The 27971-nt window shown below is 52.7% G+C and overlaps 11 protein-coding genes across 11 annotated transcripts; 6 read left to right on the top strand and 5 right to left on the bottom strand.

Moving 5' to 3' along the window:
* Window positions 1–33: 33 nt before the first annotated feature.
* Window positions 34–807, bottom strand: N7532_008005 (SIMPL domain-containing protein; the record flags this gene model as incomplete). Its single annotated transcript, XM_056620497.1, has 1 exon — window positions 34–807. The coding sequence occupies one exon, from the start codon at window positions 805–807 to the stop codon at window positions 34–36; it is 774 nt and encodes a 257-aa protein (XP_056471303.1).
* A 1039-nt stretch (window positions 808–1846) lies between these two features.
* Window positions 1847–2830, bottom strand: N7532_008004 (bZIP transcription factor; the record flags this gene model as incomplete). The annotated part of the gene is made up of 1 exon (XM_056620496.1): window positions 1847–2830. One exon carries the CDS (start codon window positions 2828–2830, stop codon window positions 1847–1849), a length of 984 nt encoding a protein of 327 aa, XP_056471302.1.
* Window positions 2831–5710: 2880 nt separating this feature from the next.
* Window positions 5711–7270, top strand: gwt1 (putative GPI anchor biosynthesis protein Gwt1; the record flags this gene model as incomplete). The annotated part of the gene is made up of 2 exons (XM_056620495.1): window positions 5711–5806; window positions 5876–7270. The coding sequence occupies 2 exons, from the start codon at window positions 5711–5713 to the stop codon at window positions 7268–7270; spliced, it is 1491 nt and encodes a 496-aa protein (XP_056471301.1).
* Window positions 7271–7472: 202 nt separating this feature from the next.
* Window positions 7473–9409, top strand: N7532_008002 (amidase; the record flags this gene model as incomplete). Its single annotated transcript, XM_056620494.1, has 3 exons — window positions 7473–7600; window positions 7663–8231; window positions 8286–9409. The coding sequence occupies 3 exons, from the start codon at window positions 7473–7475 to the stop codon at window positions 9407–9409; spliced, it is 1821 nt and encodes a 606-aa protein (XP_056471300.1).
* A 240-nt stretch (window positions 9410–9649) lies between these two features.
* Window positions 9650–11485, bottom strand: pdeA (3',5'-cyclic-nucleotide phosphodiesterase PDE1; the record flags this gene model as incomplete). Its single annotated transcript, XM_056620493.1, has 3 exons — window positions 9650–10418; window positions 10478–11160; window positions 11360–11485. 3 exons carry the CDS (start codon window positions 11483–11485, stop codon window positions 9650–9652), a joined length of 1578 nt encoding a protein of 525 aa, XP_056471299.1.
* Window positions 11486–13400: 1915 nt separating this feature from the next.
* On the bottom strand, window positions 13401–15134 carry N7532_008000 (SSH4 family protein; the record flags this gene model as incomplete). Its single annotated transcript, XM_056620492.1, has 3 exons — window positions 13401–14191; window positions 14277–14582; window positions 14654–15134. 3 exons carry the CDS (start codon window positions 15132–15134, stop codon window positions 13401–13403), a joined length of 1578 nt encoding a protein of 525 aa, XP_056471298.1.
* Window positions 15135–15656: 522 nt separating this feature from the next.
* On the top strand, window positions 15657–17340 carry N7532_007999 (aminopeptidase P family protein; the record flags this gene model as incomplete). Its single annotated transcript, XM_056620491.1, has 2 exons — window positions 15657–15780; window positions 15959–17340. 2 exons carry the CDS (start codon window positions 15657–15659, stop codon window positions 17338–17340), a joined length of 1506 nt encoding a protein of 501 aa, XP_056471297.1.
* A 609-nt stretch (window positions 17341–17949) lies between these two features.
* On the top strand, window positions 17950–18852 carry N7532_007998 (uncharacterized protein; the record flags this gene model as incomplete). The annotated part of the gene is made up of 2 exons (XM_056620490.1): window positions 17950–18248; window positions 18321–18852. 2 exons carry the CDS (start codon window positions 17950–17952, stop codon window positions 18850–18852), a joined length of 831 nt encoding a protein of 276 aa, XP_056471296.1.
* Window positions 18853–19905: 1053 nt separating this feature from the next.
* Window positions 19906–20389, top strand: N7532_007997 (uncharacterized protein; the record flags this gene model as incomplete). The annotated part of the gene is made up of 2 exons (XM_056620489.1): window positions 19906–20300; window positions 20362–20389. 2 exons carry the CDS (start codon window positions 19906–19908, stop codon window positions 20387–20389), a joined length of 423 nt encoding a protein of 140 aa, XP_056471295.1.
* Window positions 20390–21462: 1073 nt separating this feature from the next.
* On the top strand, window positions 21463–23911 carry N7532_007996 (J domain-containing protein; the record flags this gene model as incomplete). The annotated part of the gene is made up of 5 exons (XM_056620488.1): window positions 21463–21492; window positions 21561–21941; window positions 22022–22679; window positions 22745–23683; window positions 23757–23911. 5 exons carry the CDS (start codon window positions 21463–21465, stop codon window positions 23909–23911), a joined length of 2163 nt encoding a protein of 720 aa, XP_056471294.1.
* A 1405-nt stretch (window positions 23912–25316) lies between these two features.
* Window positions 25317–26539, bottom strand: N7532_007995 (Zn(II)2Cys6 transcription factor domain-containing protein; the record flags this gene model as incomplete). Its single annotated transcript, XM_056620487.1, has 3 exons — window positions 25317–26109; window positions 26181–26278; window positions 26351–26539. 3 exons carry the CDS (start codon window positions 26537–26539, stop codon window positions 25317–25319), a joined length of 1080 nt encoding a protein of 359 aa, XP_056471293.1.
* Window positions 26540–27971: the final 1432 nt, after the last annotated feature.

The raw sequence follows: 27971 nt of genomic DNA, 5'->3' as shown, positions 1-27971 counted from the left end.
TGATAGTCAAAAATTTTCAGGAAAAAGGCCCAGTCAAGATTGCTTTCGCTCTTCTCCTGGAACGGACTGGAACTCCACACTCACCGAGCTCGTAAGTTGAATGTCTTGAGGGCTCAAGTCCAGTGTCGGTGACGGCTCAGGAGCTGGATTGCTCGGGCCACTAGCAGAGGCACAACCAAAAAGACTACCTCCTGTTTGTCGCCCCTTTCCAAATGTATTAGAGCCGAAAAGTCCTCCTCCAACTGGTGCATGATATGCGACAGCATTTTGTCCTCCATCCATGACGTCGACCGCGTAGATCTCCCGACCAAGTTCTTCGGCATAGTCCTTTGCCTTGCGCACCGCATCGCGAATGGCCTCTCTGCGCACCTGGGAGCCCAGGGACTTCTTCGTAGCGTCGGTCAGACTCCAGTCGATTGCAATGATTTCGACGTTCGAGTAGCCCACAAGCTGGCCGATGACCTCACTCAGCTTGGTCATATCGCGGAACACGACGCTGAGGGACATGGACGCTTGATACACCTTGGGCAATTGCTGATTGTCCCGGTTGCGGGGGGTGTAGTTCCTCGTGCGAAGGAAAGTAGAGGCGACTTTGGTGACGGCCGCATCTGCAGTGGCAGTGCCATCTGGAGCCTTCGGAGACAGTGCCTTGAAGAGTTCGCTGAGTTCATTCGATCTCGCAATGACCTCCTTGGACACCACTTCTAGTTGGGAGCCCTCTGATTCGACAGTAAGTCGAAGAGTTCCCTGTTCGGCCAGGCGGATGGTGCTCGACTCGCCACTTACTCGGATCTTGAGGGGCTCCATGGTGTTTGTGATGAATGTGTGTGATGTTGTTTTCGGCGGGGGTGGACCTTAAATAGCCGCGGCCAGCAGGCATCAGGCACAGCCATGGCGGGCGGCCCCACTGCAGGACATCGCTCCGAGAGTAGCTTGGCGGCTGCCATTGCTCCTGCTGCGCCTCTCTAAGCGACCGCTCCAATAGTCGCCTCCGGTATCTAGTGTAACCTGAGCTACCCATGCATCATTGAAAGTCAAACATGTATGCTACCTTAGAATTTTGATGCATGTACTAGTACCTGCTTGACTTAAGACCCGAAATGGTCGAGGATGTAGATCTTGTGATCGCGTAGGTGACTGGGTAGTTGACTGGGTATAGATTGCATGGTATTTCTGCTGGATATACTGATCATAAGGCAGAAGACAGATCGGAGATCAACGTAGGGATTACCAGCTCGAATGTCTTAGTGGGCAGGAAGGGTCGTGGAGTGGTAGTACTGGATTTCACAGTAACAATCGAACGGATCGCAACTTATTTTGATGCATGTATTCACTCGTAAATCATGCCTGATCTTCCTAGACCCATTTAGAAGTAATTAAAATGGCTCAAACGGCAATAACTCCGTGTGGCGCATTCCACGCCGGGTTTCAAATCCTCGAGAACCTGACCAGCAGGCGCCTCTCCCTATTTAACGCCTGTGGATTCATGCGTAAGACTCCAGCATCAATTGCTGGTTCCTTCGTATATTGTTTGTCTCTTCGGGATGTTGAAGTCCGTCCATGTTGGGTCGGTATAGTTGTGATTTTCCGGACCGGCTGACATTTTCCGGGTGGCTTCGACCCGAACCGCGTTGATCCTCTCCACTTCATTCTCAAGCAACAACCCAGCCGAGATGGCTCGGGCGGACCATGGAGCTTGCCCAGAAACACTTGTGCCCCGTTGAAAAGACCGAAGTATGACCTCGAACATACTCCGCGCCACGGAGGGCCCTCAATCCCATTTCCCAACGCTAAGAGCCGACTCAGGCACCACCGCCAGAAACCAGCCATCAAACTGCAGACTTGATCATGACTGTGGCTCCCAAGGAAAGGGATACGACTGCTCCCTTTGCCCTGCTAGGGGATTTTGGTAAGATGATGCTGAAGTGGGGTACGATTGAGCGAGCGATGGTTGGGTTGCGGCACTGACGTTGGGCTTGGACACCGAGACTGTTCGCTGAGAAGGGACGAAGGCAGGAGCGGTATGATCGATCGATGGCAATGTAGAGGATTGAAGAGTGTCGTGACACGGTCTCTGGTTCTGGCTTGCCGGGAAGATCTGGGAAATGCGCGACTCGGGCGGCTGTTGGCTTGGACTCGCGGTGCCAGAAAAGCTGATCTGTGGCGCTGCGACGACGATCGAAGGGGGAGGCGCCAGGCGCGATCCCGGTTGCAGGTTGCCGTCTATCATATACGACTCCATACGAGCCGAGAACTCCGACTCTGAGGTGTCGCCAAGAGATGGCGACCGCGCAGTTGCATATTGTTGCCAATCGTGTGGATGGGACGATCGGCTCGACACTGAAACGGCCGATGGTGTTCGAGAGAGTCGTGATGATGGAGGATGAGACGTGCCAGCGAGATAAGACGAGGGAAGGATCGTGCCGGTGGTCGGTATGCTTGACGCTGCATTTCCAGGATCCTCGTCAAAGGTCCATCCACTCCTATAGGAAGCAGCAACCTGCTCGTCGCTCCCAGCAATCGACGGCCGCCCTCCGTAGGCCAGCAGGTGCTTCAAACGGCCGACCTCTTCCTCCAAGACAGCATTTCGCTGCAGAAGCTCATTGAATCGTTCATTTTGAGGGCGCATTTCGGCAACCTGGGCCTGCAGGATGGTGACTTGGGTCTCAAGCTGTTCGATGTGCTCCTTTGTTCGTTGTCGGATTGACCGCTGGGCTTCTCGATCATTTGCACGCTTCCGTTCCAGCTGCTCAGCGGACAAAGTAGAGACTTTTCGGGTCCCCGAGCGAGACTCACGCTTCTTGGGAGGCCCTCCGCCTTTACTACTCATGATTTGTCGAGATGCCGGGGCAGCAAAGTGAGGCAGGCCCCAGATACGGTAGCCTGACCTTCCTTGACCCAGTCGCCTCGTGCAAATAAGGCGTTGCTGGTGACCATGGGTCTAGCAGTGGCCGCTGGAGGAAAACGCTCAGCATAAAGGGACGGAGATGACCACTTTCCCCGGAAGAAAGCCTTCAGGGAGACGATCTGATATTATTTTGGGGTTGGTTTGACCTCGTGCGGACGGCCCCCTGGTTATTACCGGGCCGAGCAGGGGTAGAGCAGCAGGAAGCAGATAGTGCGGGATGCTTTTAGGCTCGAACTACGAATGGGAAGAGACAGAAAGAGCCCAGAAGAGAACAAGCCAGACTACTCGATTACTGCGATTTGCGATCTTCGGTGTGGGCGGACTCGACGGCAACGGCCTCCCAGGGATCCAGTGCCTTAAAAGGTCTCCTTTCACCACGACACTCATTCTGTGAGATTCTCCGGATCGTCGCTGGCATCTAGAGCCTGGCCCCAAGCAACACAGCAATCTCAAATACGGCACGCACCCAACGGCTGGGCGCAGACCCCCAGAGAGCCAATGAGCAGCAGAGAGCCGCACGAACCCTGTGGGTACCCCTAAGCTATGGACATAGCGTGTCTCCGGGCTTTGCGCCGGCCCCGTCGACTCCGTTTTGTGGGCAGATGCGCTTGCCGGAGGCAGTCAGGAGCAGTTAGAAGCAGCTTGTTGCGGTGCGATACGCCCTCCGACACCGCAGCCTTAACTAGTATAGGGCGCTGCCCGCCCATCGTTATCCGATTGGCCATTTGCACGAAGAGAAGCCTTCGAGTACATACATCCAACATCTCCTTTTTTGTGATTGCTTTTAATTTAGATATCCTAGTGATCCATTCAATAACGGGTACCCCAATCGCTACGGCCTGGCAGATTCCAGAATTCTCGTCGGTTTCCGTGTCCGTCTCCAACCCCCCTCCCCCAAGGTGAACCTGGCCTTGGCCCAACCTCACTCTCATTGTCAAAATTGATCAGGCTCTCGTTGGCGCAATTAACATGGCCACAGCAGATGCATACTTGGCCCCTGCGATATTCCCAGCCTGGCGCCCTGTTGCCTGAGTCGTCAAAGAGGCGAAAACCCGAGTCAACATGCATGTAGTAGAATCAATAGAAACAGGAACTACTCATCCTACCCTATGGTGCCTTCTCCGAGGTGCTATGTACTGACGATGAAGCGCTTAAGGAGCGATGTACACTCACCAGAGGATTTATAAGGCTTACGACATCAATAGTGCAAATTTCCCAGATGGAGTTTCTGCTCATGTTCTCTTGGCATACTTTCAGTCGACGTTCTTCTAAACAAGGTCCAAGTCCCAACAAAATACCGATCATTTGTATTGGATATCTACAGGCTTACGCAAGCTACTGTACCACGCTGGATGATAGGCTCAAATGTAACCTTCATTAGGCGCGGATGCAGTGAGCGTGCCCTAATAGCAACAGTAGCAACGCCACGGCGCGAGGGTGGGCCTGCAGCCCGGGATCGCAATACGTAAGGAAAAGAAACGAAAAAGGCGAAGGCAGATATGCCGTGTAGATCAGTATCCAGTTAAGTATCCAGTTCGTCGGATGGTTTAATTATCCCTGGAAGGCAGAATCAAGATTGTTCCCAATTTACCACGCACCATATCACCGGTACGTCTGCCATACCCTAGAACTACAGATGCCATCGGTACCTCTCGATACTTACTGTGAGGGCTTAGGCCAACCACTCCGCACCAAAAATAGAACTAGAAGACATTTTCTAGACACCCACTCGAGGCCGATCACTGCGGATCCGTGAAATGGCGGGGCGAGTGAGGGAAATTGCACTTCGATACTCGGCGCGGAGGTAATGTCATAGAGGATATGAAATGGCGTTGGAAATGCACGCCTGGCACAGTTGATCTCCATACACGGCCGAGCCGGGCCAATTGGAGAAGGCGGACGTGTCATTACGATCCGGTTCAGTCGCAGCCTTGTGGCGTCCCTCAGGTCTCGCTTGTCAAAGCCCTTCCTGGACACCCAAAGTGGCACTGCACGGGCTTCGGCGATGTTTCGATGAAGATTCCTGATCGACTCTAAGGCCAACCGTAGAAATTCTTCAGTGCAAGCAGATTCTACACAGCCTGGACAGATCCAAGGCCATGACTCCCAGATGGGCGGAGGATTGTGATCCGCAACGCAACCAACCTTCCAAGTAAGGTCCAGGAGAAGAGTAATCTTAACTGACAGCCTCGTCAGGAACTAGACTATTCTTCGAGTCGTTCCCCAGATTGCTCGTAAGGGATTCCAGCCGCCAATCGCATCGGCGACGAACGTTGTCCCGAGATTCCCGACCCTCTCGCGAGTCGAAGACTCGGCTTAGTCTTCTGCCTGGACCTGATTGACCCAGCCTGACGAGCATCATGGGTCAATCATGATGCCTGTGACACGGCAATGGCAAGGTTAAATTGCAGGCCAAGCTCCTTCAACCAGCGTTAACTGGTTTTGGCAGTCAGTTTTCTGCACCGACTGCAGGATCCAGGCCGGATCCGATCTGACCGGGATCCGATCTGGGTGATGCCATAGAAGAATCGAGAACTCGGAAGAGTCCCTCTCTGGAAAATGCGAGTAAAGCCGTGCGGGCTGCGTGAGTCAGGGTTGCGCGGATCGGTAAGTTAGTTGGCGATGGAGCTCCGACGACCACATATGTACATGTCAGGTCAGGTGATTGCCACCGTGTTTTCTCCCGGAGCTTGGACACCTATACCTCCGCGCTCCTCCACCTCCAATTCCAATCTCGGATGTGGTTTTCGATAGCCGATGGATACGCAGGATCTACGGTGATCCTGTTCGTCTAACCTCAAAATGGACCCGAGTTACAAAGCTCGGAAAGAGGCATTCGTCTCGAACCTCTCCGGAAGCACCATTGGCGATATCAACGCGGTGACATTAGTCGCGCCGGTACGATCTAGCGATCTAGCCCTCCCCCTTCAAGTTCAAGCAAAATTCTAATAACAATGATCTGCATAGGCTTCCGTCCTTTTGTGGTCCGCGCTACAGTCCCGCCTATCCTTCTTCACGCCGTATGGTCCCGCAGCTCTGCTGACGGACTTCCTGCTCAATGTTCTGGCCATTCTGTTCGCGACAACCGCTTACTCGTCGGCACCCCTCCTCCTCAACATCTTTCTCATCTCGCCGGCAGTCCTGCTGTTCATGACCCACCATCCTATACGCCCAACGCCGAAAGCCAAGCCTCCCCGCAAACAAAATGCCAACGATGAAACAGCGAAGGAACATGCAGAGTCCTTGCCTATCCACCCATTCCTGTCTACATACCGTGCGGCAATGATGATTGTCACCTGTGTGGCTATTCTCGCTGTGGACTTTCGTGTGTTTCCACGCCGGTTCGCAAAGGTCGAGAATTGGGGAACCTCGTTGATGGACATGGGCGTGGGATCTTTCGTTTTCTCCGCAGGTGTGGTCTCTGCGCGCGCGGTGCTGAAGAGCCGAGCCTCGCGATCAGCCAAGGCTGCCTTTTCACAAAGGCTGCTTGGTTCAGTTCGCCATTCCATTCCTCTGCTCGTGCTTGGCCTAATTCGGCTCTGGAGCGTCAAGGGCTTGGACTATGCCGAGCATGTAACTGAGTATGGGGTTCACTGGAACTTTTTCTTCACTCTGAGTTTCCTACCCCCTTTTGTGGAAATATTTGACTCTTTGACTGTGTTCATTCCATCTTATGAAGCGCTCGCGATTGGTATGGCGATTATCTACCAGGTCCTTCTGGAGTCAACTGACCTTAAGGGCTTCATTTTGGTGTCGCCGCGTGGTGATGATCTGATCTCCAAGAACCGCGAAGGCATCTTTTCCTTCATTGGATACCTGGCGATTTTCCTAGCTGGACGTGGCGTTGGAACCCGCATAATTCCGCGAGGAACTTCGTCGTCCACGAACACCCAGCAAGCTCGCAAGTCAGTGCTTGTCAACCTGACATTGCAAGTGCTTTTCTGGTCGACCTTCTTTTTCTTCAACTCCACCCATGCATTTGGCTACGGTGCAGGAATTCTGGTGTCGCGTCGGTTGGCAAATATGCCGTATGTACTGTGGGTTTCGGCTTTCAACAGCGCGCAGCTGCTTATGTTCTGTGCGGTCGAAACCGTATTCTTCCCTCTTGGTCATAGAGCGGAAAGCAAGGAGGCCGAGGCAGAAAGGACATCCTTTGCGACAAGCCGGGTGCTGAATGCATTCAATCACAGCGGACTGGCAATTTTCTTGATCGCCAATCTGTTGACGGGCGTGGTAAATCTGAGTATTCCGACCTTGGATTTCAATGTGCCGTTGGCCATGGTCATCCTCGTCGCCTACATGGCGATTCTCACAGGTCTTGCGTTGGGTATGCAGAAGGCCAATATCAAATTGCGCCTGTAGATTTATCGTTAAAATTAATTCATTAAGTGTTTCTTTCAACTACTAGAAAGAAGAACCTGCGTAGAGTGCGCCTACCTTGGAGTAAATATACATTTGATCAAAGTGGGTCCAGGCATGTGATATCATTGCTCCAAAACATCATCGCCAACTCCGCATCTTGCGGCATTCGAGCTCCAGTTCTGATTTCAGCTGTCTTTTCAACATGAGTTCCGACAAGCAACCGTTTTTGAATTACCCGCCTCCTCGCGAGGGTCCTTCAGTGCCCTACAAAAATGAGACTCAGTCTATTCCAATCTTCCGAGGCATACCCTTGGCAATCGGCGCGACCTTGTAAGCTCACAGCAACCCTGACTAGCTCCTTGAACTGCAGCTAATGGCTTATCCCCAATCAGGATCCACAATGTCAATTTTATTCAAAGCCACTTCTGGCGCAATGCTGGCTTCGGCGTTATTCGCGAAATCCCGCATCTTCATCAATACCCCGGCCGCTACGATCCAACCGTGATCCCCGTCGACAATGGCTCCAACGATACCGAGGCACCTACCATTGCGAAGAGAAAGGGATCGAATGGCTACTACACTTCGGCCGACTACCATGCGCTATACGTGTCGGGCGAGTTGACCCCGACCGCGGTCGTAGAGAGACTTCTTCCTCTGGTTCGACGCGACACCCAACCTGCCGGCAAACACTCAACTGCATTTCTCGAATCTCAAGTAGAGATAATCCGGGCAGCTGCAGAGGCTTCAACCGAGCGATACCAGAAGAGACAACCACTGGGCCCTCTCGACGGTATTCCGGTTGCAGTCAAGGATGAGGTCCATATCACTGGCTACAAGCGGACATTGGGAACCAAATTGGACTTCAAAGCTGGGAGCGATGCTACTTCCTGGTGCGTGCAGCAATGGCAGGATGCGGGAGCTATTGTCATTGGAAAGACCACTATGCATGAATTGGGTCTTGGTACGACACTATCAAACTTTTTTGTCGTCACGCCTTATTTCTAACGTTCTACAGATACTAACAACAACAATCCTAACTTCGGTACTCCTCGTAACCCCCACAACAAGACCTACTATTGCGGAGGATCTTCGGGCGGCTCAGGATACGCTGTTGGAGCCGGGCTGGTACCCATCGCGCTCGGCGCAGATGGCGGCGGCTCAATTCGCATTCCGTCCTCGTTCTGTGGCATCTGGGGACTGAAAACGACCCACGGACGAGTATCTGGGGCTCCGTCGATGAGCCTCGCTCCCACCGTCGGTGTTCTGGGTCCCATGGCATCAAACATTGATGACCTCGCTCTCGCATATCGTATCATGGCAGCTCCAGCCCCAGAATCGCAAGACCCAATCTCTTCGCAATTTCCCAAGCCCGTTCCAGCGCCATCGGACCGCAAGCGTCCCAAGACGATTGGAATCATGCGTGAATGGATAGATCGAGCCGAATCCCCCGTCCGCGCAGTCTTCGATACAGCACTCGACTATTACCGTCAAAACGGTTACCAGGTCATCGACATCACCATCCCATATCTCCCCGAAGGCCAGCGCGCACACGTCTTGACAATCATGGCAGAGATTGCATCAGGTGTGGATGCCCGCCAAATTCGCCAACTCACAGCTCCAAACAAGGTCCTCGTCTCAATGGGAATGTACCAGATCACTGCACAAGATCTCCTCGCAGCTCAGCGCCTTCGCAATCTCCTCATGACACACCTTTCCCACCTATTCCAGAAACACCCCGGTCTCATGATTCTCTCTCCTACCACCCCCATCCCTGGATGGCACATTGATGGCGGCGAGGCCGATCTTTCGCGTGGCCTTTCGGACGGCAAGACCTCCGTGAGAAACATGGAGTATGTTTGGCTGGCTAATTTTACTGGTTGTCCTTCTATCAACTGTCCTGCCGGATATGCTCCTGATAGCGGTGTACCGATCGGCATTATGGCTATGGGTGAATGGGGAACAGAGGAAGATTTGATCGACTTTGCTAGAGATGGAGAGGCTATCTTAGATTTACCAGCGGCCCAGCACCCAGCTGCCAGCGAGGAGGTTCTCGCTGCAAAAGGTCTGCGGACCCCATCTGCTAAAGAGTCTACCTGGGAAGATGTTATTGCGAAGGCTAAGGAGGGACAATCTACTTAAGTTATTGAGGCGCGCTTTGTATTCCTGGCTTTATACATTTTCATGTCTATGTTTATTGTGAAGCGATTGAATGATTACCTGTCAAAAACAATACCGTCTCATATTCTGCGTATTTGCTTCTCCTACCCTGAGAAAGTAGTTTCTCTATTTCCAAGACTAATAGTAAATGTCAAAGTCCACAGAATGCGCCGAGTCCAGTGATAATGTAATCCCAAAACGCCAGCAGTTAACCAACTTCAGCTAGATAAAAATACCCTGCTCCGGGTTCGGGATGAAGAATTGACAACCAAGACGCGAACTCGCAGCCTGTTGCTGGAGCTGGTGCAGAATCTCAATTTCAGGAGGTGGCCCGTCATTGAGAGTCTCTTTGATATGAATAATGTATACAGATAGTCCCGCCAACGGAAGAGGATCTGCTTTAGCCCATTGAACTGAGGTGGGAGCGGCACTGAAGGGCATTTCCTCATCACCTTCGAGCGGATCAATATCATAGTAGTTCGGGTCAGACGTTCTCGATGATCCCCATTCGGCTCTTCCAGCTGCGCTGCGTGTTCGCTTTATCGCATGCGGAATGGCGTAATTGGTAGGGTCAGAGGTAGGAGCGCTATTCCGCTTGCGCTTTGAGAAGGGCATTGGTGGATTATAGATATCGTATTCACCTCTACCCTCACGCACCTCCATCACTAGCTTCGCGAGAACTCTGAGCTCTGCAATAAGGTGTCTTGGGCACAGGTGACCATAAAGGTAGGCGTCCTGGGCACTGTCGGTGTAGGAGCATTCTATGAAGATAGCACGGAGAGTACCGGAGACAACCTTCGGAGCAGCCGTCTGCCAGACACGGCGATTATGTGGCTCAAGGGCTACCGAGTCCGGCTCGAGGTCGCCAAAGATGATTATCTCTTTTCCGCTATTGTTGTCATGGAGGAAAAACGCAGAGCTCTCAACGGTTGCCATTGGAGGTTCCTTATTGGCAGCCCCGAGACGCGGGGAGTGCAAAGGAGAGTAGAAGCTAGATATCTTGTTAGCCGGCTACTCATCCGCAAAGCTGTAAAGCAGATCCTCACCTACCTTTGATCATTTTGGTCAATGGAAACTGCACGAGAGGGCATGTAATGATCGGTATGCGAGGTAAACACAGTACTATTAATCCTGTGATGCATCGCAGTCTCGGCATGGTATCGCTGTTTGCATCGTCCATGACTGACGGACAGACATTTGGTTGATATGCCACGACAAGCCCGAACATAACCCCTGAGATCTCCTGTGCCCAATCTGGGATTTCCACCCTCTACCAACCGGTTGTATGTGAGCAGACCTGCACCACCATCTTCATCCGACAGGTTCGGCCAGATCACATCATTGAACATGTGGTTTTTAATGGCCGCAATCACGGAAGGGAGAGCAGCCACTGATTTCGGCCCATTACCCGCTTCCACAATCGGCGTGTTGATTGCCAGGCCTGAGATGTGATCAAGGTGCGGATGCGTAATGAGAACTGCATCAATAATGTCTCGAAATACATACGCTCCATTGGCCTCAGCGGTCTTGAAGGGAAGTTCAAGGCCCGCAAACGGTCCAGACTGAATAACACCATTTTTGGCACCTTGAATATCGCGCTTCAGCAAGCGAACAATCCCCGCAAGAAGGGTTCCCGCATCCACAGCGACAACGGAGTCCGGAGACCAGCCCGTCGAGGTCGATCGTACCAGCAAGCCAGTCACTCGGTCCTCGCGGGGTCCACCTTTTGGGCCCTGGAGAGTGTTAGTTGATATTCCCAGTGCAAGTCACGCGCTATGACAGGCTACCACCTGTCAGAACCCGAGGCCAATTTCACATATTTGGGAACCGTGAAACAAGAACGAGGACAATGACATGGATCATGGACCGACGAAACACTGTTCTACACGTGATCCCCCCTTGGAACAAGCAATGAGCGAGTCGGATGCTTACCAGAACAATAACCTCGAAGGCAGCTCCTTCACCCAATGGCTGCTCGTGATGTTCCTCTGTCCCCACCCTTGACTGCGGCCTTGACTTGACCTGCGTGTCCTTCTTACCCCTCCGTTTTACCGGCATCTTGGTAAGCTTCTCAGCGTGTCTAGAACCCGAGCTCCAAAAGGTCCCAGAGTGACACCAGTGTGAGGAGCTCTGCTGCCTAACTTCGGCGGCTGCCCAAAGCTTGACGGTGCAACTGTCTCACCAGAAACACCCGTATATCAATCCGTAGCCGGCTCGGATCGCACGCGGCTAACAGAGACGGAATTTGCCGAGCTCAAACGCGCTGCGGGAGGGAGAAATAAAAGGAATACAAGAAGATTGTGATCTGGACTGTCGCTCGCTTTGCTGCAGACCCTAGCTAGCCTCTCGCATAGCCACTTAGGGTCGCGCAGGGAAGACAAAGATGCGGTCAGGAACAAGGAACAGGTCGAAGGTTCGATGTGCGCTTGGTGCCAACTAGGGTGACAGCGTGCGTGTGATACCGCGTCGCTGCTAAGACGAGGGAGCTGCAGCGCTCAGATAAGGTCCTCCGCCGGCTGGGGAGACTCCGCCCAGTGTGGACCTTTCCCCAGCTTGTATGACCGCGAGGGCGCGCTTTGTCCAGGTCAGCCCAGGTGCTACTGCACGCGAAGCCCAGTCAGCGGGATGCCAATTGGGTGATCGCGGGGATTATGTTAGATCGCTCGGCGCCTGCAGAACCAGTCCGGTGCAATATATCGGCGGCGCAGCTGATCGCTCGGGCAAATCGATGCGATGCGCGCGGCTTGTGGGGTCAATGACGACTGGTCCTCGGCGGATGTGGAGAAAATGTTGGGAACTGGTGAGACAGTTGACTGGGCAGCTGAGGGCGATCTTATGGGGTTTCCAGCGAACAGACAGTTTCGAGCCGAAGCTCGGAATGCTGGAAACTTGAAAGGAAGACAAGGGCGCGTCTGGGGAATATTGGGGGCGGCTTGGCGGCTTCTATGGGCGCTAGCGGTTGCCAGCCGACGAGCAGGCATGTCTCCATTCAAATGCTCCATTTTTTATGCCGTTGACTTTCTTTGTTGAATTGAGCGCTGAATTGAACACTAAGCGAATATCCTTTGAGATTGTTGAAATGCATCAAATCCACGACCTGGAACATGTGATCCATCGCCTAAGACAATCGGTCAATTACACCATAGAAAACAATGCCCTTCATACCCCGTGGCAGATATTGTGAAATTCGACAAAACTTAGCCAGATAGCAACGATCATTGATGCTGAAAGAGATGTTGGGCACACACGGACAACAAAGAGAACAGCAGGTGGATCCCAATCACTTTGTAAGCCGTCAAAGAGTTATTACACTGATAAATTCGTGAGGTCACATCACATTTCTTTCAGGACCCCGGCAAAAATATATTACGGGACCACATCAATGCATCAACGCAACAACCACGAGTCCACGCTGATTTTGTGGTATACACTAGTAGTGTGCTAGCTTTTCTACGGTACCAAGGGCTACAGAATCTACATGAGGTGCCTCGAAGAAAAGATCCAGTCGAGTTAAGAGACTATCGATGATTGCTGGGAGCAGGGCCTCCCCGGGGTATGAGGATGCTAGATGACAGAATGTACAGACCTGCTGCCAACCTTGTAAATGGATACAGCAAGAGCGGGAAAGTAAAGCGAATGAAGAGGGAAGGGTTCGCAGCCCGCTGTACATGACTTCATGAGAAAATCAGAGTCGAAAGATAAAACACAAACCCCATTTCCGGCCCAAACAATAAAGCACCAGACCCAGTAAGATAAAAGCACATTCCATAGACCAGTCCTCCCAAATTGCTATAAAACGCCATTCCGTGGACTCGCTAATCAAAACAACAAAGAAATGAGCAGAGTGAGAGTGAGAGTGAGAGAATGAGGGCTCAGCCGTTCTTGGGATGCTTGGAACCCATCGGTGGTGAGGGCATAGTATGTTCATGAGGAGCGAACGTTTAAATAATCCGCCGGGGAGACTCGCAAGTATTTAGTCGTGGTCGCTCTCTTCCCGGTCCACCGCAGCCTGATAGCTCGGTAGATTCTGGGGTGCCTGCTCGGGGTTCGCCGGAGGGGAGCTCAACTCGCCAGAGTTCCTGGCGGGGAATTCCAGGCTGGCATCACTGCCCCTGCGACTACTCCCGGGGCTCGAATATTCTGGAGGCGGGACCCCGTCATCATCAGTTTCACCCGCTGTTGCAGGATGATTGCTTTCTGCATCCCCAATCCGACTGGACCCTTCACCAGCGTCTTCGTTAGAAGGGATGTGGGCCAATTGAGCAAGAGAAATGTCGGTGGGAGAACGGATAGGACCGGGGCTGACTGCCTGAGGGAGTCCAACACTTGAGCTTCTTGCAGTGTGGGTCTGGTAGACGCGCTGCGAGATTTGGGCGGCGCTTTCACGGCCCGACTCGAGTAGAATGCTGCCTTGTTCGCTGCCGTAGGGTGGGGGCGGGGCCAGGCTGCCAGTCATGGGGGCCAAGCCCCATTTCTTGACATTAGCCTCGATAAACACGAAGCCCATTTGGCCAAAATTAACATGAACGCTGCAGGGGCCATTGGACCCAACGGTGGGGAACAAATTTTGAGTGCGGTAGTTGTGAGCGATATCTTCGAGCCTCTTGCCGTTGCGAGTGAAGAAGATAGTACCCGATCGGGGTCGGTAGCCAACTCCAATGACGTCGCCTTGAGAAAGCGGTGGCCCGTATGGAGTCGGGGCAAATGGCTGGTTGTGTCTGCGGTGACCTGTAGATTCATAGGCGACGGAGGTTTTGTGGAAGCCTGAACAGATATTAGCTATGCTGCCTAGCCCAGGGTATAGACCTTACGGTCATCACGGGACCACAGAGGCGAGGAGTAAACATACCAGGCATTCGGAAAAGAGGGTAAGGCTTGGTTGTAAGGCCGACACCAATCATTGTTGACTCCGGTTTGTCGTAGATCTTGGCTTCCCAGTAGTAGACCTCATTCTGTTTCGGAATGGGAAGATTGGTCTGCACACTGCACTCGGAATCGAAGAATTCAATTTCCGTGCGTCCTTCGACAAAACAGTTTGCAATCTCCAGTTCCGGCTGGAATTCCCAAGCGGAGACGCCCTTTTCTTGGATGGCAAGGAATTGTGACAGAGAAATGTCGGTTTGCATAGATTCGGGCGGATTGGCTTGAACGAAGGCTGAGGTGGATGGTTAGAATTGCGATTCAAATCCACGCCCATCGCAGAATATCTAGTTTCGACAAGCTCACCTTTTGCTCGAAGATATTCCGATCGCGACAGGTCATCCATGCCCTCCAGAGCCGCCTCCTCCTCCCGCGCAAACGCCTGCTCATCGTCGAATTCGCCGGGTCGACCAATGCGATCGAGCAGAATCCGGCCGCGGCGGGTATACTTGAAGAAGAAAAAGATCGCGAGAACGATAAAGGCGATGGCTGCCGAGCCAAAGGCGGACAGGATCCCAATCAGGATACCTTTGCCGGTCGAGCCGGAGGAGTTGCCACCGGCGGCAAGTGCGCGGCCATTTTCGTAATCGGAGGACAAAGTCGAGAGAACATGCTGCAGATTGTTCTGGAGTTGTTGTTGCGATAGAGCGCCGGGGGTTTGGTCGGCGGTTGGGACGGACGAAGCGACGAGGTCGAGCGGTGACGTCGTCGGGGTGCCTATCACTGTGCTGAGAGTTGAGGGAAGGCCAGCGAGCGCACCGGGGCTCGATGCCTCAGGGCCCTGCATCGTTCATTGACCGAGAGAGAAAGACGAGGGTATCAAGCAGAAGAAAACACCAGAAGGAACGGTCGTCGAGGCAGAAACAACGGAGAGGGTAAAGTGGTGGAGGAGGTGAGATACGTCGGAGTGGGCGACGGAGGCGGATAAAAGCGCCCTGGGTTATCTAAGACGCTTGCGGTCCAGGCTGTGCTAATGTATCTTCGGCCTAGGCAAGTATGGGCATTCAGGTTATTATACCGACGGTTCCTCGCTAGACACGACTAGGGCCGCCTGCAAGGCAAATTCGGTCTCGCGTCCTGTCTTTGAGTCCCAGTTGCGCCTGGGCCTGTTCTCCAAATCGTCCATGGATGGCGGTATCAGGCGGTTGTACAGGCCATCCCTACTCAGGATAAGCCTCCTTCGCTCCTCTTTTCCCCTCTACCCCTCGTGGCTCCCTTACTTGGACGGGAAAGTGACCCCTCTACTCGCTTCCTTCTCCCTGTTCTTTTCACGAGACCCGAGCTTCGAGCCTCGAGCCTCGATCGGATCATGCGTGCCAAATCCCACACTCCTGGCGGCGCGAACTCCTTGGGGCCCGATGTGATCATCAACTCCGTCGACTCCTACCGGATCCGCATTGCGGTCTCTGGCACCTCCCTCGATAAATACCCTGGTAAGCCTCGCTTTCCTCTCCTTCTGGGCTAGATAGGGTTCCGCAAGGCCGTGAGACGACCTGTCCAAAACCTTCGTGCCTTTTGGCGAACTATTCCCCCTTCGCGATCGCTAGTTCCGTCCCGACCGGTGATCTTCCTGCCGACACTGGAGCTGATCGTATTGTCTCCCTGGCACAGCCAAACAGCACGCGCGCAAGGTCGCACGCAAACTCGGCGTCTCGCATGGCCTGATCTTTCTCGCCGGTCAACCCACCGTAAATTGGCGCGACTCCGACCAATCGCGACCGTTCCGACAGCGACGATACTTCTATTATCTCAGTGGCGTGGATGAGCCCGACTGCTCTTTAACATACGATGTCGCATTGGATATATTGACGCTCTACGTGCCGGACTTTGATCTGCACCGGGCGATCTGGATGGGACCGACCCTTTCGCGCAAGGATGCCCAGGATCGATACAATGTTGATCGGGTTCTCTATCAGTCATCGCTGAAGCCGGAATTGGAGTCATGGTTGAGCCAGCGAGTCCAGAACAGCGCCTTGTATGTGGTGCACAAGTCGGAAATACCTGAAGGGCTACCGACAGAGCTCCCTCTGGACACGAAGCAACTCATGCCCGCCATGAATGCGGCTCGAGGTGTCAAGGACGAATACGAGATTCGCATGATCCGCCAAGCCAATAAAGTGTCGGGACTAGCACATCGGAGGATCTTGGAAAGCATCCAGAAGATGACGAATGAGTCGGAGATCGAAGGGTTGTTCCTCGAAACTTGCATCTCTCATGGCGCTCGGAATCAAGCGTATCAGATCATCGCGGCATCCGGCCCGAACGCGGCTGTTCTCCACTATGACCGGAATAATGAGTCTCTCTACAAGAAGCCTCTTGTGTGTCTCGATGCTGGAGCCGAATGGAGCTGCTACGCCAGTGATGTGACGCGGACATTTCCGCTCTCTGGGGAGTGGCCCAACTCGTATGTCCGGGACATTTATAGATTGGTTGAGCGTATGCAGGAGGAATGTATCAAGCAGATTCGGAGAGGAACGCGTTTCCTGTCTCTGCATGACCTGGCCCATGATATTGCCATTGATGGGCTTTTGACTCTCGGTGTCCTCAAAGGCGGCAAGCATTCGGAAATCCGAGCATCAGGCGCCTCAAAGGTCTTCTTCCCACATGGGCTTGGCCATCATGTCGGACTCGAAGTCCACGATGTCTCCGAGTCTTCAATCATGGCGATGCACCCAGACTTTGACCAGGAGCAATATGGCCCGGTCTTGAATGCAACTGCCAGTCTTTCACCTTGCACCGTCTCCGCGCCCCTGCTGGAAGAGGGCATGGTGGTGACTGTGGAGCCTGGCCTCTACTTCTCACCGCTGGCTCTTGCGAATGCGCGAAAGCAGCCATTCGCCAAATATATCGATTTTGATGTTGCCGAAAAATACGTGCCGATTGGCGGCGTGCGGATCGAGGATGACATCCTGGTGACCACCAATGGCTATGAGAACCTTACCACCGCGCCCAAGGGCGAAGAGATGCTTGCGGTTATTCGTGGGTCTGCGTAGAACTTGAGCGACATAGATCGCATAGTATAATGTATATGAAGTACCCCACGTACCCCAGGTACAAAATTTTTCGGGCTACAATATTTCGAAAGCATTTTTTGAACGACACAAGTTATAAGCGAGTTATACGCGAAGAGGAAGCATAACGTGAAGAATTCATCTAGAAGCCTAGGCCTTCTGGTCCTACATGTCTCAACGCTGAATTCAAAGTTAGATCTTGCGGAGCTTAGTGTTCCTAATGAACGATCAGTGCCCACTGTTGACCAGCGATCTTTGCATTAAACGACGACATTCTCGGATTCGGCTTCGGCTTCGTATTCGCATTTTCTCCTCAATGAGGCAAGACTGGGCCCAGTGCATGCGGTCCAAGAGTCAAATGTGTCCATTCATCAAGTGTGGTGTGCCCAGGAACCCACCGAGTTATGCATTTCAATCGGATGAGAGGATGGCCGACATTCTCTTTTGACCAGCTCAAATACTCGTGGTTCCCCGCAGGATGGTATCCTGGAGGGCATCTGCGGCACTTACTACATTCCAACGCTGCATCGCCACACTTTCGATCAATACTAAGAAGCTGCCTGCGTTTTGGAAGCAAATCAACACTGCACAATGACTCAGATCAAAGATGTGGAAGCCGAGTTGGTCTTTTGCAAGAGACTTAAGTGCCAGAATCTGGAGGTAGACTTCACCAAAGCCAAGCCCGAGGTGTGTCTGGAATCATTGAAAAAACTCAACGAGAGTCGGACTGTGCTGGTGAAGGACCTTCGGGGTCAGGAGAAGCTGTTTAGTCTGGAACAGAATGGGTTTCAGTATGTGTGGAACGACATGCCCGAGCTCGAGGGTGCGGCAGAGCCGAGCCATGTGGAGACTGTAATTATACCCAGGACGGAGGCCCTTGTACGGCAGCTGTGAGTGTCTAGACCTCGAGGAGGAATGCGTTAATTTCATCTGGAACGAGGGTTGCTGATCATCGGGTCCAGAACTGGCGCCACGAGAACTGTCTCTTTCACCCATCGAGTGCGATGCTTCAGTGTCGATGAGGGCTTGCTTGCGAATAACCGCGCCCCTGCGCATAGCGTGCATTCCGACTTTACGCCTGCGGGTGCGCTGCGCAACCTGGAGTCGGTGATCCCGGACGCAGACGAAAGGGAGCAGCTGTTGCAGCGTCGGGTCATGGCCATCAATGTCTGGCGACCCTTGAAGACGGTTCAGCGAGACCCTCTCGCCGTGTGTGACTGGACCACGCTGGACTGGCGGAATGACCGCATCGCGAACCGCCTCGTGCTGCCAACCGGGTGGAATGAGCTGGGCAAGTATGCGTTCAATGCGAGTCAACAATGGTATTATCTTGCGCAGCAGCAGCCACAGGAAGCATTGATCTTCACGCAATTCGACAGCGAGCAGGCGGATGAAGGAAGCATGACGCTGCCTCACACGGCGTTTGTGGTGCCGAATTCGGAGACGCTGGCAGCAAGGGAGAGCATCGAGATCAAGATGTTTGCCTTCTTCTGACGGGCCCACGTGTGTTTCGGTTGTCCAGGAATGGGCGGTCAACCCTGGCTAAGAATGTTATGGTGGACCTCCCAGAGGTTTCAGGAATGCTCCAGTGTGAAGCGTCGAGCTACGTGGACCGGTCCACCATAGCAAGTGCTGGCGTCTTGGGCATCGAGCGGTGCCTTCAGGTCCCGGAGCGAACTCTACGCGAAATTCGACGCCAGAAGCAGGTTCTGCGTCCTAATGCCGACTCTACCCTAAGACTGGGACTCGTACGGAATTTCGCGGATTCATTTTTCAGCTCGCAGCTTTCGGACCCCGGCGAGTGTCTCCGAAGTGGCCTATGCTTTTTTTCCTTTTTTCTTTTTTTTTTTTTTTTTTTTTTGCCCTTTTCCCTTTTAAGTCCGAGATCGCATTGCCTGATGCGATCTCCGTTCGGTCCGCACGGCAGGGCTGGCCCAACGGCATCGGAGAGCTGTCAGGGCCGAGCAGGATTTTCACGTCATCCCTGGATTCGATTTTTTCTATTGTTGGTTTCAGGCATTCCAATTCCACGCTGCACAGACAAGAAAAAAAATAGGAAAAAAGATACATAAAAATCCAAAAAATGGTGTCAGTCATCACCTCATTGCCATTTCAAATCCCTCGTGGTTTTTGTCATCGATTCGTAGAAGCTCCATCACGCGATGGCTATAGCGTCAGTCAACTGATAACTGACGCAGCGCATCACGCCTTTCCGAGCTCTAGCGCCAGGGTTTGGCGCCATTTTTTAAAGCCATGAGATGATCGACTTCTGGATGGTTCCACTCTTTGCACTCCCGACAAAAAAAGCGGGTCGCTCGCCCATTAGTGACTCACCCGCCGACTCATTCTATGGGGACCCGGCTATCCTGTATAAGAAGCCGGCCACCCCTGCAGCAGATCTGAGATTTTTGCTCAGTACCTCATCTCGTCCTCTACAGGGGGTGATGGTCGCTCCCCTCCACCTCTAAAAGTCCTTTTTGCTCTCTGTTCCTCGATACCCGGCTGGGGATAGCTCCTTCCAGTCCCAGCTTGCACGACCCCTTGAGGATGGGCCAGAGACACAACCGACGCCGAACACGCCCTCGCTCCCGCAATCGAAACACCGCTAGTCAAGATATACCGGCTTCGACAGTCTTCCATACTCTAGGCTCGCCATTGTTGGCCACATCATCCATTTGGCCGCCCCAATCTATATTATCGGAGCTGCCCGCCACGAGCTATCAACCTGCTTCATGTATTTCACTTGGATCGCCGGCTCCCGCACACCTTGCCCCGACTTGGCACTATGGGTATACGGCCTGGCAGATCCGTGAGAACGCCCCGCGGGAAAGTGGCGGATTGGAAGCCGAGCAGTGTCGTCTCTTTGGCGGCGAGCCTGGCGACGACGTGGGTCTCTGCTACCGCATGCTGGAGTATTTTGGTGGACTCGATTATATCGACTCGTTAGTACCTCCGGCTTTGTCAAATTTGTGATATCGTTCAATCTCTGACTCATCTCCACAGTACACGCAACAGCACTCTCGGAGATTGAACAATGCGGTCCATGATCCAGCCGGGGCCATTTCATCCCCATCACAAAAAAGAAACGAAATCTCTTTTCTCGACTGCGATGATTTTATGATTTGCATCTATGAAAACAAAAACACCGCCGAAACATGGCTACGGAACTCACTGCCCCGGGTTAGTGTCAATTCGTTCCTCGCCAACCACAGCGCGCCTACACAACCCAGAACACCTGATCCCATGGAGTCACGCGGGTCCCCGACTTGTAGCAATGAAGATACGCCCCTGAGGGTATCGGATTGGTCCTTCTTGACCCGGCCATGTGGATCCAGGTCCGCGGTTTTGCGCCCTTGGAGAATGACTCATGCGTTTCTCGCCCCGGCTCAGGATAGTTGAACTCGCGTCCGACTGAGTGATCGGTTGTTGACGCTCGAGGACCTATCCGGGCCTCACGAGGGAGCCTGATGATGATCCCAAGCCCGCAGATCTGTTCTGTTTTATCCACCCCTGCGAGGGGTGGATGTACCTGGCAGCCGCTTATAGTGGCATTCGACGGACAATACATTTAATTCTGAGGGGTAAATAACTGGGTATTGCTGTAAATTCCAGTAGCCTGTATATACTGTTAGCTCCCAGAAATTCTGAGAAATTATCTTCATCAATCACACATTTTCCGTAGATGCATGCCTCTAGTAGTCCTAAAAACTAGTCAGATCTAGTTAGTTAACTATTTACTTGGCCCAATACACTGTGGCCTGGGGCAGTGATCCATGTGATCCACGTTATGCGATTCAAATCTAGTCACGTGACCCAGATTATTCGAAAAAGTTAAGGGTCTCACCGCCTGCGCCGCGAAAAGGAACTGCCGAAGGCGGTGAAGTTGCTTGAGGACACGGTCATCACCAGATCAGGAAGTGCGTGGATACTCCCCTTCATCGCTCCTTTGTTTCTCGGCCATTCCCTCGGTCTCCATGGTTTAAACTCTTCTTCGCTTTGCAATACTGACCAACGGCCGACGCCTGCTCTTTCGCCAAAAGCTCTGCCCCTCTCGATCCTTCAATACCGCGGCGGCAACCGCTGTCGCCCTAATCTCGCCGCAACATGTCATCAGATTACACCTATGATGAACAGGTGAGGACTACATTGGCAGAAATTTTTTTTAAAATCTATGCTGACAGCGACACTTTACGTGTTTTCAGGGACAATTTTTTCCCTTTTTCATCCTGACCTTGAGCGGCCTGGTCACTCTCCCTCTTACCTACAACCTCCTCCGTCCAAGCAAAGGTGAGTTCTGGGAATCAATTATTTCCGCTTTCAACCGACGCGCTCTGACTAAAATTTACCGTCTGCAAGATCTTGAAAACACCGCTCCTCGCATCAAGTCGAACTTTAAACCACAACATGCCGACCTGGTCGAGGCGCAGAAGCGCAAGCGTCTGCGCAAGGAGCGCAGAATTAAGCGCATCATTACCGTCATTCTCGGATACCTTGTGATGGCGTGGATGATTTACTTGATTCTTGTGACCGCCAGGACAACCGCGAAGGTGTACGATCCATACGATGTTTTGGGCATCTCACGGGTATGTTTTGTGGCCCCTCGGCGCACATGTCGAGAAATATTCCCATGATGACGCTGTGCTAACGAATTTCTTTGAAATAGAGCGCCGACGAGAAAGCTATTTCTCGCCACTATAAGCGTCTCTCTCTGATCTACCACCCCGATAAAATCCGCCCTGACCCCGCCAAGAATGAGACCATGGAATCGCTGAACGAGCGCTTTGTTGAGCTCACCAAGGCTTACAAGGCTCTCACTGACGAGGAAATCCGCAACAACTACCTTCAATATGGCCATCCCGACGGCAAGCAGAGCTTCAGCATTGGTATTGCCCTTCCCAAGCTCATTGTGATGGAGGGCAATGGCAAGTATGTCTTGCTAGTCTATGGCGCTCTTCTCGGCGTTCTCCTGCCTTACATCGTTGGAAAGTGGTGGTACGGCTCGCAGCGATACACCAAGGAGCGTGTTCTTGTCGCCAGTGCCGGAAACATCTTCCGCGAGTACAAGGACGACATCACGGATGGTGGCATTGTGAACGCTTTGTCTTCTGGTGAGGAGTTCAAGGATATGCTGAAGGGCGCCCAAGCTGAAGCCGGTTTGGCCAAGCTGGAAAAGAAGGTTTTGTCTGAAAATTCTTCTTTTTTGTCCACCAAGGACCGTGAGAATCTCAAGAAACTGGATAACTCGACACGCCGAAAGACTTTGGCTCTGTTGTGGGCCTATCTTGGTAGAATAGACCTGGATGATACTTCTCTGAATTCTGGTAAGATTGCGTCGGCATTGCACACACCGTTAGAGAAAATGCTAACGAATTTGGGAAATTTGCAGAAAAGTATGAAGCGGCTCCTATCGCTCTTGCTTTGGATGAAGCCTTCACCGCGATTTCTTTGGCTTTCGGCAATCTTCGACCTATTCTTGGTTCTTTCCAAACTTCTCAGAACTTGATCCAGGCTGTGCCTCCAGGCTCATCGCCACTTTTGCAGCTCCCCAACTTCACAGATGCTGTCGTTAAATCTGTGGAAGGGGAGAATGCCAAGAACCACATCAATGTCCAGAATTTCATGAAGATTCCCGATGCTGAACGCCGCAAACTCGTTGTTGGCGCTGGTCTCCTGTCTGAGAAGCAGTATACCGATGCCATCTCGGTTGCACAACAACTGCCCGTTCTGGAAGTCTCCAAGGCGTTCTTTAAGGTTATGGGAGAGAAGGTGATCACACCCAGCAGTCTGGTACAACTGGTTGTGAAGGCTCGATTCGTCCCGCCGGGCTGCACGAATGTGCCGGCTGTCGACGAACTTGACCTCGAGGACATTGATCCGGATGAGGATGACTTGGATGCACTTATGGGCCGCAAGCCGGCCAAGAACCGCACCACCAAGCTTGTGGATGGCAAGAAGGTTGAGAACAAGGTCGAGACCATCCAACCGCCTCTGGCTCACGCCCCCTACTTTGCCCGGGACCACTCCCCCCGCTGGCACATCTTCCTGGCCGATGGCAAACAAGGCAAGATGGCCGTTCCCCCCTTCACCTTTACTACTTTCGACAAACCAATCATCGACGAGGCCGGCAAGCCCACCTTCAACGTCCAGACACTGAAGATGCAATTCCAGGCCCCGCCACAGGTTGGTGACTTTAACTTTGTCATGCACATGGTTTGTGACAGCTATATGGGTCTCGATGCCAAGATGGACGTGACGCTGCATATTGAGGACCCCGCCAAGGCGGCTGCCTTGGAAGAAGAAGACGACATTAGCGAACCGGATGAGGGTAAGTTTGATTCCGCTGCAATGATGTTCACCGAAAAAGCGAAACTCTAATACTAATATTTTTTATTGTCTAGACTCTATTGCCGGTCAGATGCACGCGCTGAAGACCGGCCAACCCCCGAAGAAGAAGACCAGGAAGGCTTCCGACGACTCCAGTGATGAGAGTGACACCGACGGCGATGCAGGCGATACCAGCGACACCAACACGGAAACGGAGGATGAGGATTGATCGCATTTGACTTGCGTTGATTGATGAATTGTATCGGGGACTGTGCTACCTAGAGGGCATTTATCTCAAGGCTCCTGTTCATCACTTGTTCAACTCTTTCAACACATTTTAGCTCATTATTTCTGGTTTCATTTCTTTTTCTTTACTTTTTTCCCTTTTCCCGCTTCAGGTATCTTCGGGGGTGTCCTTGATTCCTTGATCTCTCATATATTTTGCCTCTCGTCATGGGATTCTCTCCAGTGTCCCTCTTGTATGTTCATCTATCGCATTCGTCTACCACGGGGAATAGACGTGGGAATACCAAAGGTTCCATCTACAATACGCATCGGGTAATCAAATATAACCACTGACCTCCTAGCTCGGACCCCAGAGTCTGGGCTGTACACCTGACTCGCCTGCGGATGGAGTCTCCGCGCGTAGTGTGTAACAAGCGCTTCAACCTTGGCTGTCACGACCATCAAGACAAGCATGCTCACCTACCTGAGGCGGTGCTAGCATTGCCCGTGCTCCTGGTTGGCAAATGGAGTGAATACGGTGATTGGGTTGGTTCGGTGTCCTGGAGATGGAATTTTGCCTATTCTGATGCTTATGACTTACACGGCCATCCCCGTCTGTGTCTTGTTGTGGCCCCAAGCTCCCTGTCATAGATCAGAGCTTTAGTGTAGCTGAAGAAGCAGGAACTTGGTGCTTGGGATTTGACCCGAGGCGAAGAAGACTGGGTTGACCCCGTCTTCGAACCCTGGGACTGTCTATTTTCCTAGATACATGATATGATTCGTGGGAATCGTTAGTGATGTAGTAAAATGGTGAGAGGTACACGATTTGCTTTGCGCCAAATAACAAATCCTTAACGCCCCTTTTTTGCCTTCTAAGACGCGCGTCTATAAGCACAAGCACAAACACAATTCTACCTGATGGGTACCAGGATAGGCAAAGAGTACCTGAATTTATGGGACTGGGTTGTGTCTCGTATCTCAAACTAGATGGGGAATGAGATGAGGAAAACAAGGGGATGGAAGGGTGGAGGGGTATGAAAGCCGGAATGAGATGCACAGAGTAAAGAAGGGCAAGGACATGAACAAATTCTGCCACATGCATGCGTGCCCCGGGGTGGGATATCTGCCCTGCAGTAATAACTCCGTTGAGCCTGTCGATTAGCTAACCTCCGAGCTCCGATGGGAGATGGGCTGATAGGGCTGTGAGGAGGATAGGTAGAATGAAGTGCCTTCTCGCACTGCAATTTCAAGTGAAAGTCGAGAAGGGAGAGAGAATAGAATGGATAGAACCGAAAAAAAAAGAAGAAAGTATGGAAATATAGATAAGAAGCGAAAGAGGCTATAGGGCTGCCCAGCAGCCAAGTCCAAAGAAGATCCGATGGAGGAGAGTTGAAACGCCAGAAGAAGGCTCAGTACTCGTCCATCTTGCCAGAAGGGAATGCCCACCCTGACGCAAACCCAGGATAGAAGCCCGAGTCCTGGGCCTGGTACTGGAAGTCGCTCAACATGTCACTGGACAGGTTACTCATTTGTTGAGTGTGTGTCTCAGGCATGATCCCGGAATGTAGTCTAACCGCAGGTTTGACATCGGGCTGACCATCTGCCGAGTTGCAAGCTGCATCGAGGAAATAGCCAAACGTGTGATCATGAGAATGAGCCGTAGGGGCAGAGGATGAAGCTCCGACACGGACGTGAGGTGGGATATCACTGGCGCCTAGCTCTGTCCCGGGTATTGAGGACCGCGGAATCGACACCATGTCCTGGTATCCGGTGTCGGTGTAATTGTAGTTCGCCGAGGGCACAGACTGCAGATCCCATTGCAGCTGCCATCCAATATTGCTTCGTCCTGTGATAGGAGTAGGAACTGAGTTGCAGACGGACGGCCGTGAAATCGTTGTTGGCGAGGGCTCTGGGGGAGTTGTAGGCTCGGGAGATGGCTCTGCAGTAGCACTGCACTCCGTTGATGTGGACAATAGCCGTAGATATCTCAAGTCCTCTGTATCCTCGTCTGGCTCATCTGCGTTTTCCTCGGCTTGCTTGATGAGTCCTAAGCGATCGAGGATTGCATGGGTCAGAGGGTAGCCATCTGGCGCGTCTGCGAGTGGCTCGCCCGGGAACCCTTCATTGTTGATGCAGAATTTATATAGCTTCTGCAGGGCTTTGACGACCAAAGAATGATGTGATTCAAGCATCTCGACGAACCTGAAGTCCAAAGAGAATTTTTTGGTTAAGTGCGCATTCTTGTATAGACAATGGTAATATTCAGTACTCACCCTCGAGAGTAGACCTTGGTTTGAGTTGCTTTCCTTTCACGGAAAAGACACGGGTGGTTGTATACCGAGCAGCGGTTGCAAGGCTGTTTCCCGTCACACTGAATAATCAAACTTTTTTTAAAAGATTTTCTTTTTCATAATGCAGGATAGGAACAAAATTGTCAACTCACCTTTGTCTTCTTCACGCGACAACGATCGCATGCCTTGAGGACATGCTTTCGCTTGACCCGGAAGACGCGTTGGTCCCGCTTATCCTCTCCCGTCCTCGAACGGTGTTCCAGCTCCGACAGCGAGGCCACGGCAAAGTCATCGATGGTATGAGGAAAGCCCTTGGGGCGAAGTTTCGGTTGCCACGACATGGCTATTTGTGCAGTACAAAACACTTGAGGATACAAGGTCCAAGGCAATGGAGCGAAAAGGCCAGAAGATCGGGGAATGGAAAGAGGAGGTGGATTGTCAAAAAAGCAAAATAAAATCGCAGAACAAGAGCCGGGTTTTCGAAAGGTCAGAAGCTCTTTCTGGCCTGCAGGAGAATGGAGCAGGTGGGGTGGGTGATATGGAACCCCGAGGACTTCAGCCGCCGGTACAGATCCCTTCCCCGGGGTTGATATCATGATTATCAAGGCGTGGTGCAAAGAGAAGCCGGGGCCAACCCCCTCAGTCAAAACCCCCTCCTCGTCTGGTCTCCCCTCTCTCCTCCAAGAGGCCCCGCACCGCATCAGCGTGGGATGATCATGCCCCGCGACAGAGGGGGAGGGTATAGATACCGGAGGGTGACGTGGAGCGGTCTGTCAGAAAGACAACCGGGGGACCGTTCGATGTCTCGCGACATCCTGTGGCTGTGGGAGGTACGACGCAGGGATCCCCGCGCTCCAATGAGTGGAACCCAGCGGACGCTTCCTTCCAGCTTGACCTTGCGGAGGGACGGGGACAGGAAGTACGGAGGACACGCACCGGTCCTCGTCGTACCCACCGCACTAAGATGAGCACGGTCCGAGCCGTCTGGTGGATCTCTGGGAGCGGGCGTATACAGTAGAGGAAGAACGCCCCGGTCCGTTTGGGCAGCAGCGGAGCGACAGCCACTTGATGGGACTGGAGCAGACTTGGTGATTTGTCCGTGGGGCAATCGCGATGGCGTAACGTCTTGTCACACCGTTGCCAGGGTCAACACGTGCGATCCAAGCGGCTAAAGGCGACTCAGGCCTTACTGGTGGTTACGGGTTTCGTCCGTTGCTGTTGGCCTTTTGATTGTGCGCGCTGACAGCGTAGGCCCATGCGGTGGTGGGTTTTGCCAGTGACCTTCGATAAAATCACCTGATATCCTTGCAGCGAATGCACAGAAACGTGGTACGGCGTGATATGTTCTTGGCCATGGGTGATCCCGGGGCATGATAGTGACGGGGGTGGTTGTCATTTGGTCTGCAGGGGGAAGAGAAGGCGAAAGACGACACAATTTTTCCTGTTCGAGTGACAGTGACCCCGTCTGGGAGCCTTGGAGGCGTACCGATGGTACTCCGAGGGTATTCCAGGCGTATTTCCAAGGGTCTGCCTGCGCTGGGCATCGTCATCCGGTGTACGCAGGAAACTCGGGGGGTATCCTGTCCGCGCGGGCTGTGGTTCTGCCAGCTGAGGTGAGCCTCGGGACTGCCGACTGCTTGAGGGCTCCCTCCGAGTAAGCTACGCTTAGCAGTACCCTTCTTGTACCAACGGAGGAAACACAGGCGGAACAAGGCAGCAGAGCACAATGCCAATGCGCCAAATCAGATCCCCCGGGGACATTGGAGGATTGGA

The sequence above is a fragment of the Penicillium argentinense genome (assembly GCF_028826775.1).
Source record: "Penicillium argentinense strain IBT 30761 chromosome Unknown utg000009l_segment0_segment0, whole genome shotgun sequence".
NCBI lineage: Eukaryota > Fungi > Ascomycota > Eurotiomycetes > Eurotiales > Aspergillaceae > Penicillium > Penicillium argentinense.
Note: the sequence above shows the minus strand (reverse complement) of the source record. Positions and strands in the feature narration are given on the sequence as shown.